Source organism: Aquarana catesbeiana, linkage group LG12 (assembly GCF_042186555.1).
Source record: "Aquarana catesbeiana isolate 2022-GZ linkage group LG12, ASM4218655v1, whole genome shotgun sequence".
NCBI lineage: Eukaryota > Metazoa > Chordata > Amphibia > Anura > Ranidae > Aquarana > Aquarana catesbeiana.
Window position 1 is genome coordinate 214,400,985 of NC_133335.1, and position 18,068 is coordinate 214,419,052.

General features: G+C 45.1%; 1 protein-coding gene across 1 annotated transcript; it reads left to right on the forward strand.

Annotated features, from left to right (window-relative positions):
• The first annotated feature begins 402 nt into the window (after window positions 1-402).
• On the forward strand, window positions 403-10,294 carry LOC141113502 (trafficking protein particle complex subunit 5-like). The gene is made up of 2 exons (XM_073606655.1): window positions 403-587; window positions 8,926-10,294. The coding sequence occupies exon 2, from the start codon at window positions 8,929-8,931 to the stop codon at window positions 9,493-9,495; it is 567 nt and encodes a 188-aa protein (XP_073462756.1). The 5' UTR covers window positions 403-587; window positions 8,926-8,928; the 3' UTR covers window positions 9,496-10,294.
• Window positions 10,295-18,068: the final 7,774 nt, after the last annotated feature.

An 18,068-nucleotide genomic window follows, 5' to 3' on the forward strand; every position in this document is an offset into this window, starting at 1 on the left:
TGTAACTCTCAAAAAGGACAGATATAAAGAAAACTGTTTCCCTACTTCTTAGTATAAAGCAAATCAACTAAACACACCAGTACAGCGCCCCTCCCTGTCTCTACAGCACACTTCTATTCTTTTACTTCTGCCCTTCTTTATCAAACCCCTTCTTCCACTTCCGCCCTTTCTGTCAGAGCCCTCCTTCCACTTCCGCCCTTCCTATCAGAGCCGTCCTTTCACTTCCGCCCTTCTTATCAGACCCCCCCCCCTCCCTCCACTTCCGCTCTTCCTATCAGAGCACTGCTTCCACTTTCGCCCTTACTATCAGACCCCCTCCCTCCACTTCCGCCCTTCTTAAGCGTCACTTCCTATGTTTTACTTCCGCCCTTCTCATCATACCCTTCTTGTCTCACTCCCCTTCCTTTGTTATGGCAGTTCCCATTAGGCTGTCTCTTGCCACCTGACTGTCGCTAACCAACCAATCACAGCTGTCTCCTCGCTGCAACAGACGTCAGCGTCTAATCGCCTGTGACCTCTCCTGCAGCTGATTGGCTGGAGCAGTGTACACAGACACGGCGGCTTCCGACTGGTCAGCAGGCGATGTGGTGAGTGAGAGGAGATCGTCCGGTGTGCGGTGACCGGGCCCCGTCCCCCCTCATCTCCTAGTGAGGAGTTGTGTTTATTGTCCTCTCATCACTCCGAGAACCAATCACATGTATTGATCGGATGTCAGCTGACTGTACACTGTGCAATCTCCTATAGATCTACCATCACACACACCATACAATCTGATTGTACAATCTCCTATAGATCTACCACACACACACCATACAATACAATCTCCTTTCCACCTATCATCATTCATGCAGTGGGAGATTGTACAATCAGATTGTATGGTGTGTGTGGTGCTGCTTGTTTTTAGCTGCTCTTTTAACGCCCAAGAAGGGGATCAAAACCCCCCGTATTGCGGAGCTTCTGAAGCGCTTTTCATATGCTTCGGCAGCGCTGCCCGTTGATTGCAATGTGTGGGGTGGTTTAGTATTGATGTGTACACCGATCCCGCACCGCCCCAAAGATTGCTGCTTGCAGGATTATTTCTAACGTCCCGCAAGAGCCCCGCCCCGCTCTGATAGCACTCGGGCGGCATGGGAGGCAGTTTTCAGGCTCTAGTTCTAGTGCTAAAACACCTGAAAAATGCCTCTGTGTGAAAGGGGGTCTGAGTCCGGCTCCCCCCGCTCTGCCCCTCCTGTGTGTAATTTAATCTCAGTATAAATACAGCTGTTCTGTGAAGCCCTCAGAGGTTTGTTAGAGAACCTTAGTGAACAAACAGCATCATGAAGGCCAAGGAACACACCAGACAGGTCAGGGATAAAGTTGTGGAGAAGTTTAAAGGGGTTGTAAACCTTTCATGCATCCTATGTATAAAGGTGAAAAAACTTCTGTCGCTGAGAAACCCCCCTCCCCCCGTTTTACACACCTGAGCCCCGTAATTCCCACGGCGGAGATGCGCTCTACCTCTCTGCCCGGGGTTCTCGGCTCTTGATTGGATAGATTGATAGCAGTGCAGCCATTGGTTCCCGCTGCTGTCAATCAAATCCAATGACGCGGGGGCAGGGCCGAGTCCAGCATTCTGTGTCTATGGACGGGCATTCTGGACTAGGGAAAGCTCTTCTCCCAGGGAATTTTCTGATGCGGGGAGGAGCCGCTGGGGGACCCCAGAAGAGGATGTTCGGGGCCACTCTGTGCAAAACAAGCTACACAGTGGAGGGAAGTATAATATGTTTGTTATTTAAAAAAAACAAAAAAAAAAAAAACAAAACGATGGTTTACAACCAATTAACAGCAGGGTTAGGTTATAAAAATAAAAAATATCCCAAGCTTTGAACATCTCACAGATCACTGTTCAATCCATCATCCGAAAATGGAAAGAGTATGGCACAACTCCAAACCTACCAAGATATGGCCGTCCACCTAAACTGACAGGCTGGGCAAGGAGAGCATTAATCAGAGAAGAGCCAAGAGGCCCATGGTAACTCTGGAGGAGCTACAGAGATCCACAGCTCAGGTGGGAGAATCTGTCCACAGGACAACTATTAGTCGTGTTCTCCACAAATCTGTCCTTTATGGAAGAGTGACAAGAAGAAAGCCATTGTTGAAAGAAAGACATAAGAAATCCAGTTTGCAGTTTGCGAGAAGCCATGTGGGAGACACAGCAAACATGTGGAAGAAGGTGCTCTGGTCAGATGAGACCAAAATTGAACTTTTTGGCCTAAAAGCAAAACGCTATGTGTGGCAGAAAACAAACACTGCACATCACACTGAACACACCATCCCCACTGTGAAACATGGTGGTGGCAGCATCATGTTGTGGGGATGCTTTTCTTCAGCAGGGACAGGGAAGCTGGTCAGAGTTGATGGGAAGATGGATGGAGCCAAATACAGGGCAATCTTAGAAGAAAACCTGTAAAGCCGCGTACACACGAGCGGAATGTCCGACAGAAAAAGTCCGACGGAATCTTTTCATCATCTATTCCGATTGTGTGTATGCCTCATCTGACTTTTTTTTTTTTTTCGAAAATTCTGACGGACCTAGAAATGGAACATGTTCTAAATATTTCTGTCGGAACCAATTCCTATCGGGAAAACCGCCTGTCTGTACGCTGGTCCGACGGACCAAAAATGACGCATGCTCTGAAGCAAGTACGAGACGGAAGCTATTGGCTACTGGCTATTGAACTTCCTTTTTCTTTTTTAATTCTTTATTTATAGTACAAATACAAAGCTGAAACCATACAAAAAAATAAGGTTTACAAAAGAACTTCTCAAAATTCCCTCTTGAAACTAAATAGCCTCCCCACCTCCCAACCCCATCCTGCAGGTGATTCAGTAGTACAAACGAAAAGCCATTAGGCTCAACCCGTGATCTCCTCTAGGTAGCTCCACGAACACTTGAAGCTCCGCCACCCTGCCCATTTATCTTGCCATACAGCCCCCTCATCTGGTTCGAGTCCAGAGCCATCCAGACACTCTATATTATATATTTCATTTACATAAAAAAGCCAATCCCGGGTTTTAGGGCTCTCTGGATCTAACCATTTCTTTGCAATCTGACTCTTAGCAGCATCCAGTAATATAGGGACGATGGATGTTTGATATTGCTTAAAGTGGTGTTCCGGCCGAAATTATACTTTTTTAAATAAAAATACCCCTATAATACACAAGCTTAATGTATTCTAGTAAAGTTAGTCTGTAAACTAAGGTCTGTTTTGTTAGTTTATAGCAGTAGTTATTTTATAAACTTACAGCAGGCTGTGGCCATCTTAAGTGTGGGCATCTGAAGCCAGACTGTATTTCTTCCTGGATCTCATCCTTGCAGATCTCGCACATGCTCAGTGCAGCACAAGCAGTGTAATAGGTTTCAGGTCAGGTTTCCATAGCAACGGCAGTGTCAGAGGAAGTTGCCGCCCCTTCCCAGAAGGCATTGCAAACAGGAAATGATGCGATGGGCCGCGGCCAGGGAGGAGGAAGTGAAAAATGAATGGAGCAGATATAGAGTAGGTGCTGAGAAAAAAAATTTAAAAAATATCCAATTTGTTTACAGTGCACAGTTTAGTGAGGGATGCTGAAGAGTTGTAAAAGTGGGTGGAACTCCACTTTAATTGGCTCCTCTGTCCCATGAAATAAACATATCCATGGATCGTCCAATATGGTTTTATTAGTAATTTCTTTTATTAGTTGTATAATTTTCTTCCAGTATGCCTTAATGATGGAACACTCCAACCATATATGAGCCATCGTTCCTATATTTGTGCACCCCCTCCAGCATTTCTCAGATTTATCCATTTGGAATTTGCTCATTTTGTCTGGTGTCACATACCACCTTGCCAAACATTTGAAATTTATTTCTGTCCTCCTTAATATCAGCTGAAGAACCGTGTATCATTTTCAAAATTTTTCCTAGTCTGTGTTTACTACACTGTGTCCCTAATTCCCTTTCCCATTTCTTGATATAGGGAGGTACATCCAGTTCCTCCGTAGAGATCAAAATTTTGGAAATCGTATTTTCCGCCTTTTCTCTCTTATGCCCCGTACACACGGTCGGACTTTGTTTGGACATTCTGACAACAAAATCCATGGATTTTTTCTGACGGATGTTGGCTCAAACTTGTCTTGCATACACACGGTCACACAAAGTTGTCGGAAAATCCGATCGTTCTGAACGCGGTGACGTAAAACACGTACGTCGGGACTATAAACGGGGCAGTGGCCAATAGCTTTCATCTCTTTATTTATTCTGAGCATGCGTGGCACTTTGTGCGTCAGATTTGTGTACACACGATCGGAATTTCCGACAACGGATTTTGTTGTCGGAAAAATTTATATCCTGCTCTCAAACTTTGTCGGAAAATCCGATGGAAAATGTCCGATGGAGCCCACACACGGTCCGAATTTCTGACAACACGCTCCGATCGGACATTTTCCATCGGAAAATCCGACCGTGTGTATGGGGCATAACAGAGCAGCTCAAGCGGCCTATACTCTTCCTCACCTCTAATCGGTTTCGGAAGCTTCTCGACAAAGAGCGACAACTGGATGTACCGCCATGAATCAATCACCATAAGATCTGTCTCGACTTTCAAGTCGAGATACGTGCGGATTTTACCTTCTCTAATTACATCTTTTATTTGAGTGCTTCCATTCTTCATCCAATTCCCTCCCACCTCCCTCATCCCCGGTTCAAAAAATGTATTATTCTTCAAGTAAATCAAAGGAGAGTTATAACTCCATTTATTCTGTACGTGAATGTGATCCCAAAATTTGAGAGTGTTTAGCGTTAAAACCTCTGTTTTTGTGCTGAGTGTTCTATATTTTGGAGGGTTCCATATAATGTGTCCTAAACGTGTGCTACTCATACTATGTTCAATATTAACCCATCTCTTGTCCGAGACCTCCCTTGACCATTCCATCACCCGTGATAGTGTTACTGAGATGTAATATTTATTAAAATCTGGAAGAGCTAGTCCTCCTTGTTTTTTTCCCCCTAGTCAAGACTGAGTATGCGATTCGTGTCTTTTTGCCACACCAGACAAACCTCGCAATTAGGCCTCGAAGGGCTCTCATATATGAAGGTGGGAGTGGGATCAGAAGCATCTGGAATTTATAGAGTATTTTCCAAGAGAGGGGACGCATTGGCATGTTTTTTGTTTCTTGCCTAATTTCGTCCAGCAGGGGGATGTAGTTGATTAGGTACATTTTCTTCAGCGAATTAGATACCCTGTTTCCCCGAAAATAAGACCTAGCGTGATTGTCGGTGATGGCTGCAATATAAGCCCTACCCCCCAAATAATTCCTAGTTAAAGTCCTTGTAGGTCTTATTTTCAGGGTAGGGCTTATGTTCGGGGAAACAGGGTAGGGCTTATTTGGGGGGTAGGTCTTATTTTCGGGGAAACAGGGTAGTTTAATTCCCAAGTATTTTATAATCTTTCTCCAAGGAAAATGAAATTCCCTTGAGAGTTTTTCTTCTTCCGATTTGTCCACATTAATATTTAGGACTTCGGATTTGCTGAGGTTTATCTTAAAGTTTGAGATATCTCCATACCTTTTTTAAAATCTGCAGCAAATTCGGGATTGTAATCCTAGGGTTAGTAGTATAGAACAGAACATCGTCAGCAAACGCCGCAAGCTTATGTTCTTCTGATCCTATCTTCACCCCTCTACAATCTGGATTATTTCGAATATATGCCAACAAGGGTTCCAGAGTCAATATAAATAGAAGGGGGGACAATGGGCACCCCTGTCTGGTACCATTCTTCTCTATCTTAAAAGGTCTAGAAAGAACCCCATTTACTTTCACGGATGCCGAAGGATAATTATGTAGAATTTTCACCCATGCAATGAATCTTGGACCAACTCCCATTATTTCCAATGTTTTTATCATGAGCCCCCAGTCTACCCTATCGAACGCTTTTTCGGCTTCCATCGACAGGAATAGAGCTGGGGGCCCTCCAGAAGGAGCAATGATCGCACTCCGTTGTCCCTGCCCTCTCTTCCCGAAATAAACCCTACCTGGTCTGGGTGCACCAGGGTAGTCATTTTATCCTTCAACCTACCCGCCAAAACCTTGGCTTATAGTTTGGTGTCAGCATTTAATAGCGCAATGGGTCTATAACTAGAGCACAGCATGTTATTCTTTCTTTCTTTCCTTTAGTATCAGGGTAATGGTCGCAGACAGGGCGTCTCCCCCCATTAAACCATTGGCACCCAGTTCATTCCAGTAGTGGCAGAGCCTCGGTACAATGTATTTTTATATTGTTTCAAGTAGAGGGTGGTAAACCCGTCTGGGCCCGGACTTTTTCCCTTTGGTGAATCCTTTAGAGCGGCATGAATTTCATCTTCAGTTATAGGTCTGTCCAAGACAGCTCTATCCTCCTCAGACAGCCCAGCCACCCCTGCCTCATTCAAGAACTCTTCCACTTTCCTGTCCTCTATCTGAACCGACGTTCCATTTTGTCCTACAGTATACAGGGCTTCATAGTACTTCCTAAATTCTTCTGCTATCCCTTTGGTTGTAGATACCACCTCGCCTTTTTTATTTTGTATTTTCTCGATGAAATTCAAGTCTCTTTTCTTTTTCAGTAACCTCGCGAGGTGCTTACTTGATTTGTTTCCCCAGAAGTATCTATCTCTTGTTATTTTATTTAAGGCCCTTCTCGAGTCCTGCTCCATGCTATCCCTTAGCTCCTCCCTTTTAATGGCTAGCTGATGGAAGCTTTCCTGATGCTGTCCCTTGTATTTTTTATGATTTTGTTCTAGTAAATATATTTCTTCAATAAGTTTTCCCCTTTTTTCTTTACTCTTTTTTTTTTTTTTACCCAGCCCCAATAGAGATGAGAACCCCCCTAATATACGCTTTGTGTGCCTCCCAAATAGTTGGAGAAGGAATTTCCCCTGTATCGTTAACCTTAAAGAAGAAATCAATTTCTTCCTGTACCATTTCTGACACTTTGTTGTCTTTTAATAAGTTTTCACTTAGCTTCCAGGAGAATGGTTGTCTTTGGAACTCCGGAATCCTAATTCTCATTGAGACTGGGGAATGATCAGATAGCGAGATAATTTCTATTCTGGTTTCCTCCACAAAATCCAGTAATCTATGATCCGTCATAATATAGTCCAGTCTTGAGTACGTCCCATGCACAGGGGAGAAGAAGGTGGAAATTGAAATTGCACCGCCAGAACCACTTCCCCAGCCTTGAATTCCATCAACTTGACCAGAACCTGCTTTAAAAATGCAGTCGGATTTTTATTTGGGCAGTAGACATTTGCTAGAGTAAACATTTTATTCCTTTATCTAGTCCCGTCGTACGTGTTGTACGTCACCTCCTTCTGGACGGTCGGACTTTGGTTTGACCGTGTGTATGCAAGACCGCTTGAGCGGAATTCCGTTCCGTCTGGGAAACCTTCGGAGTTTATTCTGACGACAAAACCGGTCATGTGTATAGGGCATTAGAGTCTGCAAAAGACTTGAGACTGGGGCGGAGGTTTACCTTCCAGCAGGACAAAAACCCTAAATATACAGCCAGAGCTACAATGGAATGGTTTAGATCAAAGCATATTCATGTGTTAGAATGGCCCAGTCAAAGTCCAGACCTAAATCCAATTGAGAATCTGTGGCAAGACTTGAAAATTGCTGCTCACAGACGCTCTTCATCCAATCTGACAGAGCTTGAGCTATTTTACAAAGAAGAATGGGCAAAAATGTCACTCTGTAGATGTGCAAAGCTGGTAGAGACATCCCCAAAAAGACTTGCAGCTGTAATTGCAGAGAAAGGAGGTTCTACAAAGTATTGACTCCGGGGGGCTGAATACAAATGTACCCCACACTTTTTACATATTTATCTGTCAAAATTTTTGAAAACCATTTATCATTTTTCTTCCACTTCACAATTATGTGCCACTTTGTGTTGGTCTATCGCATAAAATCCCAATAAAATACATTTACGTTTTTGGTTGTAACATGACAAGATGTGGAAAATTTCAAGGGGTATGGATACTTTTTCAAGGCACTTTATGCGGTCAGCAAGGGGTTAAACAAACTGAAGTTAGAAGCCGATTGGTTACTATGCTGAGATGCGCCAGATTTTCACTCTCCAGTTTTAGTAAATCAACCCCCTCTATTGTTCTGATCTGCCAAAGTCACAAAACATCAAAGTTGCATGAAAGTCGCACTGGAAATTGCACAACTTTGAGGGTCGCAGCAGTGTGAATTTAGATATTTACCCTGTTTCCCCCGAAAATAAGCCCTACCCTGAAAATAAGACCTACAAGGACTTTAACTAGGGCTTATTTGGGGGGTAGAGCTTATATTGCAGCCATCACCGACAATCACACTAGGTCTTATTTTCGGGGAAACAGTGTATATATATATATATATATATATATATATATATATATATATATATATATATATATATATATATATATATATATATATATATATATATACAAACAGATAATATATCAAATAAGTTAATTAAATATCTGAGATTATTAAATGATATATAAGAAAAGGGAAGAGGAAAAAAAAAAAAAAAAAAAAAAGGAGCCTTATATTTTATCGCTGTTTTTGGGATTGTTATAAACCAGGTACGTTTTATTAGTGGTCCTGTTTCCCAGTACTAGGAGGAATGTATCATATGGGAAGACCGAAAGGAAATGAACATAAAAATGAAATGTATTTATCTGACTATATAAATTGAATGAAGATGCTGGTTTCGTATAAGAAGGTGGGGGGGGGGAGCGCCTGTTTGAAGAAAACAATTAAAATGTGATTAATTAAAATAAATTTAAACGAGGTTGGCGAAGGGAGGGGGGAGCATCTGTTTCAAGAAAAAAAAAAAGTTTTGTCAGTAGTTGCAGTTGATTAATTCTGTTTTCTCCCCTCAGATCATGGATTCCCGATTCAGCCGCGGTAAATCTTCCATCCTGGAACGCTCTCTGGCTCGGCCGAAGACCGAAGTCAGCCTCAGCGCCTTCGCTCTGCTGTTTTCGGAGATGGTGCAGTACTGCCAGAACCGAGTCTATTCGGTTTCCGAGCTGCAAGCCAAGCTGTCCGAGCTGGGCCAGCAAGTGGGGTGCCGGATCTTGGACCCACTGGTGATGAGGGAGAAGAACGGCAAACGCGAGACCAAGGTGATCAGCGCTCTGCTCTTCATCAAGGTGGTGGCATGGAAGGCGTTGTTCGGGAAGGAAGCGGACAAGCTGGAGCAAGCCAACGACGATGACAAAACCTACTACATTATAGAGAAGGACCCTCTGATCAACTCTTATATCTCCGTCCCGAAGGAGAACAGCACTCTGAACTGCGCTTCCTTCACCGCTGGCATCGTGGAGGCTCTGCTGACCTGCAGCGGCTTTCCCGCTAAGGTGACCGCCCACTGGCACAAGGGGACCACTCTCATGATCAAATTCGATGAGTCCGTCATTGCTCGGGACAAAACGCTGGATGGACGTTGAAAATAGGAGGACCTGTGTGCTTTGGTGGCCTGTTGGGTTTAAAATATTCCAGATGGAAAATCCCTACAATAAAGAGGTATTCTATTCCCCCCTCTGGCAGCCCGTGTCTCCTACCTTCCCTCCATTCCAGCAATGTGGCTTTGCCAATTTTCTCAGCATTCAACATTTATGAGCAGTCGCAGATGTCCTCCTTCACATGCCACCATTCATCCTCCGACCTCTACATCACTACAGGACACAGCCATCATGTAGGGGTCAGAGGATGGAACCACAGACATCCGACACTCCCGGAAATGTCAAATGCCAAAGGGCCTTATGGGGGCTTCAGCTCTGGATCAGGGGAAGATAAGAGACACAGGCTGCTGAAGAGATGAAATGATATCTTCTCTGTTTCAGGGATTTTCCTTATTTTTATTTTCAAACCCACCCATCTAGAACTGTACATTTAGGGACCATTCACATCATGGGGGGAGATCTACTAAAACCCGGAACACTCTGCGTTGTGCAGCTGTGCCTAGTAACCAATCGGCTTCCAACTTTAGCTTGTTCAATTAAGCTTTGATAATAAAATCTGGAAGCTGATTGGTTACTATGCAGAGCTGCAACAGATTTTGTACTCTCCAGTTTTAGTAAATCTCCCCCCATATGAGTTGAGCAGCCTTGGCTTGGAGAAGGCGATTTGCCTCCGTGTGCTATTCGTTCAGTTCACACGTTACAACACATCACAACCTGCTGGGGGGAATATTAATAAATGAAATGTTACTTTTGTGACTTTTCAATAAAGTTGAAATAAAGTAAACCATGTGATGTGTCCTTTATGACTCATCAGCACTGCTCTGTTTAGAGGTCCCAGTATACGATGGCCGCTGATGTGAAAGTCTTTGCAAATCTTTGTGAGCATCCTAAAACCTCAACTTTGCACACTGGCACTCCCCATTCCACCCTCACTATGGTCAGTTAGCATACCTGTCACATCTATCGGCCAATAGCAGGGAAGGGGAGGAGCTGTGTCAATGCTTGACTTGTTTTTGCTCAAAGTATATGTAACCCTGACCATAAAATTTGGTATTAGCTTCAACATGGTATTTTCGTTATTTTCAAGTCTGCAGCTTTCCCTATAATAATCCCTGGTGATCCTTCCATGGGGGACCTCGTTCAGACACCTGGTGATCCTTCCATGGAGGGCCTCGTTCAGACACCTGGTGATCCTTCCATGGAGGGCCTCGTTCAGACACCTGGTGATCCTTCTATGGTGGGCCTCGTTCAGACACCTGGTGATCCTTCTATGGAGGACCTAGTTCAGACACCTGGTGATCCTTCCATGGAGGACCTAGTTCAGACACCTGGTGATCCTTCCATGGAGGACCTAGTTCAGACACCTGGTGATCCTTCCATGGAGGACCTAGTTCAGACACCTGGTGATCCTTCCATGGAGGACCTAGTTCAGACACCTGGTGATCCTTCCATGGAGGACCTAGTTCAGACACCTGGTGATCCTTCCATGGTGGACCTAGTTCAGACACCTGGTGATCCTTCCATGGAGGACCTAGTTCAGACACCTGGTGATCCTTCCATGGAGGACCTAGTTCAGACATCTGGTGATCCTTCCATGGAGGACCTAGTTCAGACACCTGGTGATCCTTCCATGGAGGACCTAGTTCAGACACCTGGTGATCCTTCCATGGAGGACCTAGTTCAGACACCTGGTGATCCTTCCATGGAGGGCCTCGTTCAGACACCTGGTGATCCTTCCATGGAGGGCCTCGTTCAGACACCTGGTGATCCTTCTATGGTGGGCCTCGTTCAGACACCTGGTGATCCTTCCATGAAGGACCAAGTTCAGACACCCGGTGATGCTGTGTCCATGGGGAGGTTTACTAAAACGAGCGTGCAAAATCTGGCGCAGCTCTGCATACAAACCAATCAGCTTTGAGGTTTTATTGTCAAAGCTCAACTGAACAAGCTGAAGTTAGGAAGTGATCGGCTACCATGCACAGCTGCACCAGATTTTGCCCTCTCCAGTATTAGTAAATCTCCCCCATGTCTCCTAGTGATGCTCCTGCATGGGCTTCCATTGGAGTCTGTGAGTGACCACGTATGCACATTACCCAAACATGGTCCACTGTTGTCACCCTCTGAAAACCCACACTGAGAAATCTGCAGTCGGACTTCAATTTAATTTCTCAAAACTTCTGGGTTTTCTGTATTTGTTTCCATCAAAGTGGAATATTGATATTGAAGATTCTTTCCCGTTATTGCTTTTCTCCAGGTTGACTTTATGCATATTTTATTACGGCTTTTCACGGCTGTAAATGAAAAGCATTAAAAAGAAAGTTCCCTCTTCTCTTTGTATTACACTTTCACTCATTGTTCATTGAAATCCCTTTATATCAGCATCATCTTCATTTATAGTGGGTTGTATACTCTGATCTTGATCTTTGGCATCTCAATGTTCCAATTTGTACCATTTTTAAAGGGTTAGTTCACCTTTACCAGAAATCTGCCTATGCAGAACAAACTGCAGCTTTGTTATAGGTGTAGGCCAAACATCCCACCATCCTGCTCTGCATTGTGGCTAGAATATTGCTAAGACATGCCCAGCTCTTACGGTTCTGCTCCACCATCGCAGGAAGGGGCTCACAAACGCTGAGCTCAGAGCTACTGCATCAGAGGAGAAACAGCGCATGTGAGGGAGTTTGATTTGAGAAAGAGCGCCCTCCTGTGATGGTGGAGATGAGCAGTAAGAGCTAGGAGTCTCTTAGCAACATCCTAGTAACGAGGCAGGACAGGGTGATGCCATCTCTGGGAGATTTATAGTCAAGCTTGAGAAGGTACATAAATGGCCTACACCTATAGCAAGGGCATTACTTATCTTTGTTTGGAGCTGCACAGTTTGTTTTTATCTACATTCACCCCTAACCTGCATAGGCAGTTGTTTTGGCAAAGGTGAACTTTGCCTTTGAAGCTGAGCTCTGGGACTGCAAGGATTGAATGCTTGTTGGGTTTAGGGATAGAGGAATAAGCTGTAACACTTAATTTCCTGGCGCCAGCATGGCAGCATACATGTGGTTCAGTACGCTGCCATGGATTGGTGCCAGGAAAGGAAAACTACAGTAAGTATTTGGTACAATTTTCTGTTTTACTGCTTACTTCAGCAGACTTCCACCACTCTGTAACTGACTCCCTGTGCCTCTTCTCTACCATGTTCTGGCCAATGGATGCACTCTGATGTCATCAAGTACAATGAAGGGCCAATAGCCCTGCACTGGACAGGTGGACAGCGAGTGCCATCCACGACCAGAGGAGGAGAGCGCCAGGGTGAGGATCAAAGTGAGTATTACAGATTATTCCTCTACCCCCCCCCCCCCCCCAGACTTAAAGTGGAGTTCCACCCAAAAATCGAAGCAGATACCTGTCCAATCCAGGTGTTTGTTCCCACTCCTGGCGAAAGAGCGCCGCAGAATCCGCGGTGAACTGCACCACGTCCGGCCCCTCCTCCGTCCCCCCCGCTGTGTTCTGGGGGACACACAGGTCCCAGAAGACAGCAGGGATCTTTCAGAATGCGCATGCGCAGTAGGGAACCAGGCTGTGAAGCTGCAGGGCCTCACTTCCTGATTCCCTTACTGAAGATGCTGGCGCCTCCACCTGGAGTCGAGGGATGGGTCGGCTTCGTGTGTGTCCTTATTTATAAATAATATGTCCTTATTTTAAAAGTCAGCAGCTGCAGTATTTGTAGCAGCTGACGTTTAATTTATTTTTTTTTCTGGCGGAACTCCGCTTTAAGCAGATGTTCAGAATGCCCTCACTGCAAGGATATTTTTTTATTTTTTTATTTTTTTTTTCTTACAAAATCCTGAAATTCAGCTTTAAAGCTCAAATCCGGGTGTTTTTTTTTTTTTTTAATGGCCCCCAGCAGGTGTTTGAAATAAAAATGCAGCTCAGGCTGCAGTACTTGTCACCAACCGAGCATTGTCCCCTGCAATAATGTCATTCTACCACTAGATGTCCTCAGTCTGGTCAATTGACTCCCACCTGAATTCAACTCAAAAGAACTGAGAGCTTTACTGTGAGTGCAGGGTGTCATGGACCTTCTTCCTAAGGAAGGGGGGGAGGGGGCATTATCGCAGACCTTTTCTGGCATCATTGCTCACATCAACATTGAGGACTGCCCACTACCAAAATAAGATTCGAAAAGGACCCTGAACAGCAAAAAAACAGTCTAAAGATTTCTAAACATGAATGGTAAACTAAATAAAGAAAACTGCGGGTAGACAGGCTTAATAGGGGAGGTAAGCCCGGGGTTGGGCTATTATGGGAATCTGTCATGATAGATTACATTGAGGACCACCATTGCTAAACTTTCCTTTTACAAATGTTCGTTTCCTGGCTGTTGCCTGGGAGATTCCCAATGGCAGTGGCACACAGTGCAATCATCTCCATGTTATGGAGGACTGTGAGGGAGAGAAATTCAATTTTTACCATTGAAGTGTGCTTATCCTTTAAGTGGCAGTTCACATCACAATTTCTGGGTTCTGGATGCATTTCTGCATGTGCGGTTTTGATGCCTTTTGCCACTTTTCAGATGCGTTCCATACAGAAAAAAAATGAGGCATGTTCTACTTTTGTAGACTGCACTGGTGTGAAATACATAGGGCCCTTGGAATACATGGAAAACACAGTGCATGCGTTTATGATGTACGTTAAAAACACACAGGACTGCAACTGGTGTGGACGAGCCCTAAGGCCCCAGTTCACACCAGAAGGCAGTGCGGGAAACCCATGTTCCATGCACATTTCCCACACCGCGTTCAAAACGTACTGTAGTTGTGATCTACAGCAGGTGTCAATGTTAACCCCTTGGAGCTGACGTCTCCTGGCCCTTTAAGGGGTTTAGGAGGCGGGGCGGAGTTTTTGATCATGTGACCGCGATGATTGGCTGTCACAGTGGTCACATGATTTGGAAAGCTTTCCATTAGCCACTGGTAACTATAACGGTAGCGTGCAGGGTGTGCGCTCTCGGCGCAGCTGTATTTGCACTAATGCACGCAAAATATGCGGCCGCTCCCTGCCAAGGCCCACCCGCCGAGAGGCCGCATATTTACGTGTGGCTGGCGTCAAGAGTAGGGTTGCAACGATACTAGTATCGGTGCCGATACCAAGTATTTGCCCGAGGACTTGTACTCGGGCAAATGCTCCCGATACCTGACCCGATACTTTTTCTATGAAGAGGCAGCTCCCGGAAGTCAGTGGGCGGAGTGGAGAGCGAGTCCTGGCAGTTGAGATTGAGTCCTGGGCTGGCAGCAGCGGAGGGTAAGCTGGCTGGGGGGCAGGGTGTGTGGGTCTCACTCGCAGCTGCCAGAATCGGTGACCCGGGCTGTCACATTCGTTAACGAAAGTGAGAGCCCCGGAGATTGAACAGCGCGGCGTCCATCTTGGTACACCCTGCACTCGGCCTCAGTAAGCCAGCAGTCACAAGGCGGCAGCGGACATCTTGTTACACCCAGCCCATATAGTTCACTAACTATATGGGCTGGGTGTAATAAGATGTCCGCTGCTGCCTTGGGTGTACCAAGATGGGCGTCGCAGCACTTGTATACTCGAGAAAGTTTGAACTTTGACTGCTATTGATTGTCTCTCTCATCATTTCATTGCCACTGCCTGCCCATCAGTTGCACCTATCATTGCCCATAAGTGCCACCTATCAGTGCCCATAAATGCCACCTATCAGAGCCCATAAATATCACGATCAGTGCCCATAAATGCCACCTATCAGTGCCCGTAAATGCCACCGATCAGAGCCAGCATATCAGTGCCACCTATCAGAGCCAGCATATCAGTGCCCATCAGTCAGTGCCAGCATATTAGTGCCACCTATCAGTGCTGCATATCAGTGCCACCTATGAGTGCCCATCAGTGCTACTGTCATATGACAATAAAAAAAAGTATCGGTAATCGTTATTGGTGAGTACTTGAAAAAAGTATCGGTACTTGTACTCGGTCTTAAAAAAGTGGGATCGGTGCAACCCTAGAAGAGGTTAAAGTGGTTGTAAACCTCAGACATGAAATATGAACAAAGCATATCCCTCTATAGTGTGTATCTGACTCAATTAACCATTTGCCGACTGCCTCACGTAGGAGTATGGCAGCAGAGCGGCTTTCCTGCGCTGGATCACGTATCTATACGCGTTCCAGCTCTTCCGGGTAGGGGGCACGCGTCGTCCTGGCTGCGCTGTGATTGGTTCACAGCACAAGCTGAACAGTGGGTCGTGGCCAATGTTTGCCGGCCAGGACCTGCTGTCTGGCGAAGAGGATGACAGGACAGAGCTCTGTGAATGTTAACAACACAGAGCTCTGTCCTGACAACGGGGATGTGCCTGTTTTTTGGTTTACATGCAAAGCCAGGAATAAAAACCGGCACATCCCTTAGTAAAAAAAAAACAAAAAAACAGCACACAGTGATTGCACCAAGCATTGTCAGGCACACACTTAACCCTTTGATCGCCCCGGATGTTAACCCCTTCCCAGCCAGTGTCATTAGTACAGTGTCAGTGTATCTTATTAGCACTGATCACTGTATTAGTGTCACTGGTTCCAACAAAGTGTCACTTAGTGTCAGATTGTCCGCCGAAATATCACGGTCCCGCTAAAAGTTGCTGATCGCCGCCATTACTAGTATCAAAATAAATAAAAGTTCCAGTATATATCCCATAGTTTGTAGACGCTTTTGCTCAAAATAATCAATATACACTTATTGGGATATTTTTTTTTCTACCAAAAGCATGCAGCAGAATACATTTTGGCCTAAATTTATGATTTTTTTTTTTTATTGGATATGTTTTATAGCAGAAAGTTAAAAACATAGTTTTTTTTTTCAAATTGTTCAGCCTCTTTTCATTTATAAAAGCCCCAGAGGTGATCAAATACCACCAAAATAAAGCTCTATTTGTGTGAAAAAAATGATATAAATTTAATTTGTGTACAGTTTTGCATGACCGCACAATTGTCAGTCAAAGGTTAAAGTGGACCTTCAATCATTTTTTTCATCTTTCCATCTATTAAATCTTCTGCCCTTGTTGTTGTTTTAACTTTTGGATAGTAAAACATTTTTTTTTCTGCCAGTAAACACCTTATACAGCCCACTTCCTGTTTCTTGTCTGGTAATAAGCCTAGGCTCATGACATCATGCACAGCTCTCTCTCTCTCTTATGAGAGTTTGCCAGGAAGGGAGGGGGGATGAGTCATAAGAGACCTGCAGGTGTGTCTCTGTGTGTCTGTGTAAATCCAGGAAGTGAACAGGCAGTAGCTTCAGCTGCCCACAGTTAAAATGGCTGCAGCCAGACTCAGTGGAGGGAGATTTCTGCAGCATATTTGGCAAGTACAGAATCACAGTATATATAAAATAATATGCAAAGTGGTTGGAGGGAAGCTTCAGAATGGCAAAGACGTTTTCATTACAAATTATGTGAGCAGACTTGCAGCTCCTCTTTAACCACTTCCCGCCCGCTGTATAGGAAAATGACGGCGGCAAAGCGGTTGTGTTATCCTGATCGGACGTCATGTGATGTGATCAGGATAAAAGAGGCGGCACGCAGCGGTGTGCTCCCCCCAGTTCCTCTCCCACCACCTAGAAAATTTCAGAGAGTGGATCTGCAGAGTGCTCGCAGTGTGTCTGTGCAGGCTGCCAGTCTGGAGGAGCTTCTCACTGTGTAGATTCCCCGCCCCTCCCTCCTCTGCTCTTCTATAGGAGATCGATGTATAGAGGAGGGAGGGGTTTGATCGGCCACGGGGAGAGGAGCGCTGTCACTTGTAAATAGAGGCGGTGCTTCTGTATTTACAAATGATGGAAGCTGGTGGCTGAAACAAAACCCTGGCGGGCACCGCGGGATTAAATTACAGCTGCTTTGGCCTCCCAACAATGACTGGGCCCTGGGCAGCTGCCCCTTTTGCCCCGCGGTAAAGACGGCCCTGGGAATAGCTTGGCTTCTTATTTGGAATGTCCCATTGAATGGTAAGGCTGTCAGGGTGACATATTTTATGATTTATATCACTTGGCTCAGACCAAATTGAACTTTCCTATATAGTAGGATGGCCCAATGAGTATAAAAGAAGTGGGATTTGGGTGAGCCAACGTGGTTTTCATATAGAAAACGTTATTTATTCAGAATTACCCCTTTAAATACATGGAGGTTATGGAGACAGAACTGTTGTTAAAGTTCACGATTGTATTATAAACTTTGCAGATGATTGTTTAATAAATATTCACTTATGTGAATAAAGATCCAACCTGAATAAGAAGCTGACTTCAGCTGACAGCTCCGCAGCGCCCCCTGCGCCCAGGACTGGGATTAAAATTGGCAGTGCTGGCTCTGTGCGGTGATATGATGAGAGTAATTATACAGCGGTGAGGCGCGCCCCCTGGTGGAGGGAGGTGCGATGAGCGGCCTGTGTTGGTGTAGCAGAGCCTTCTCCCCGCACAGAGCTCGGAGGGAGGGCTGAGAGACTGTGTTCCATCAGATAGCCGCTACCCATCAAATAGCCGCTACCCGGCCTACTGCGCATGCGCGACGAGCAGC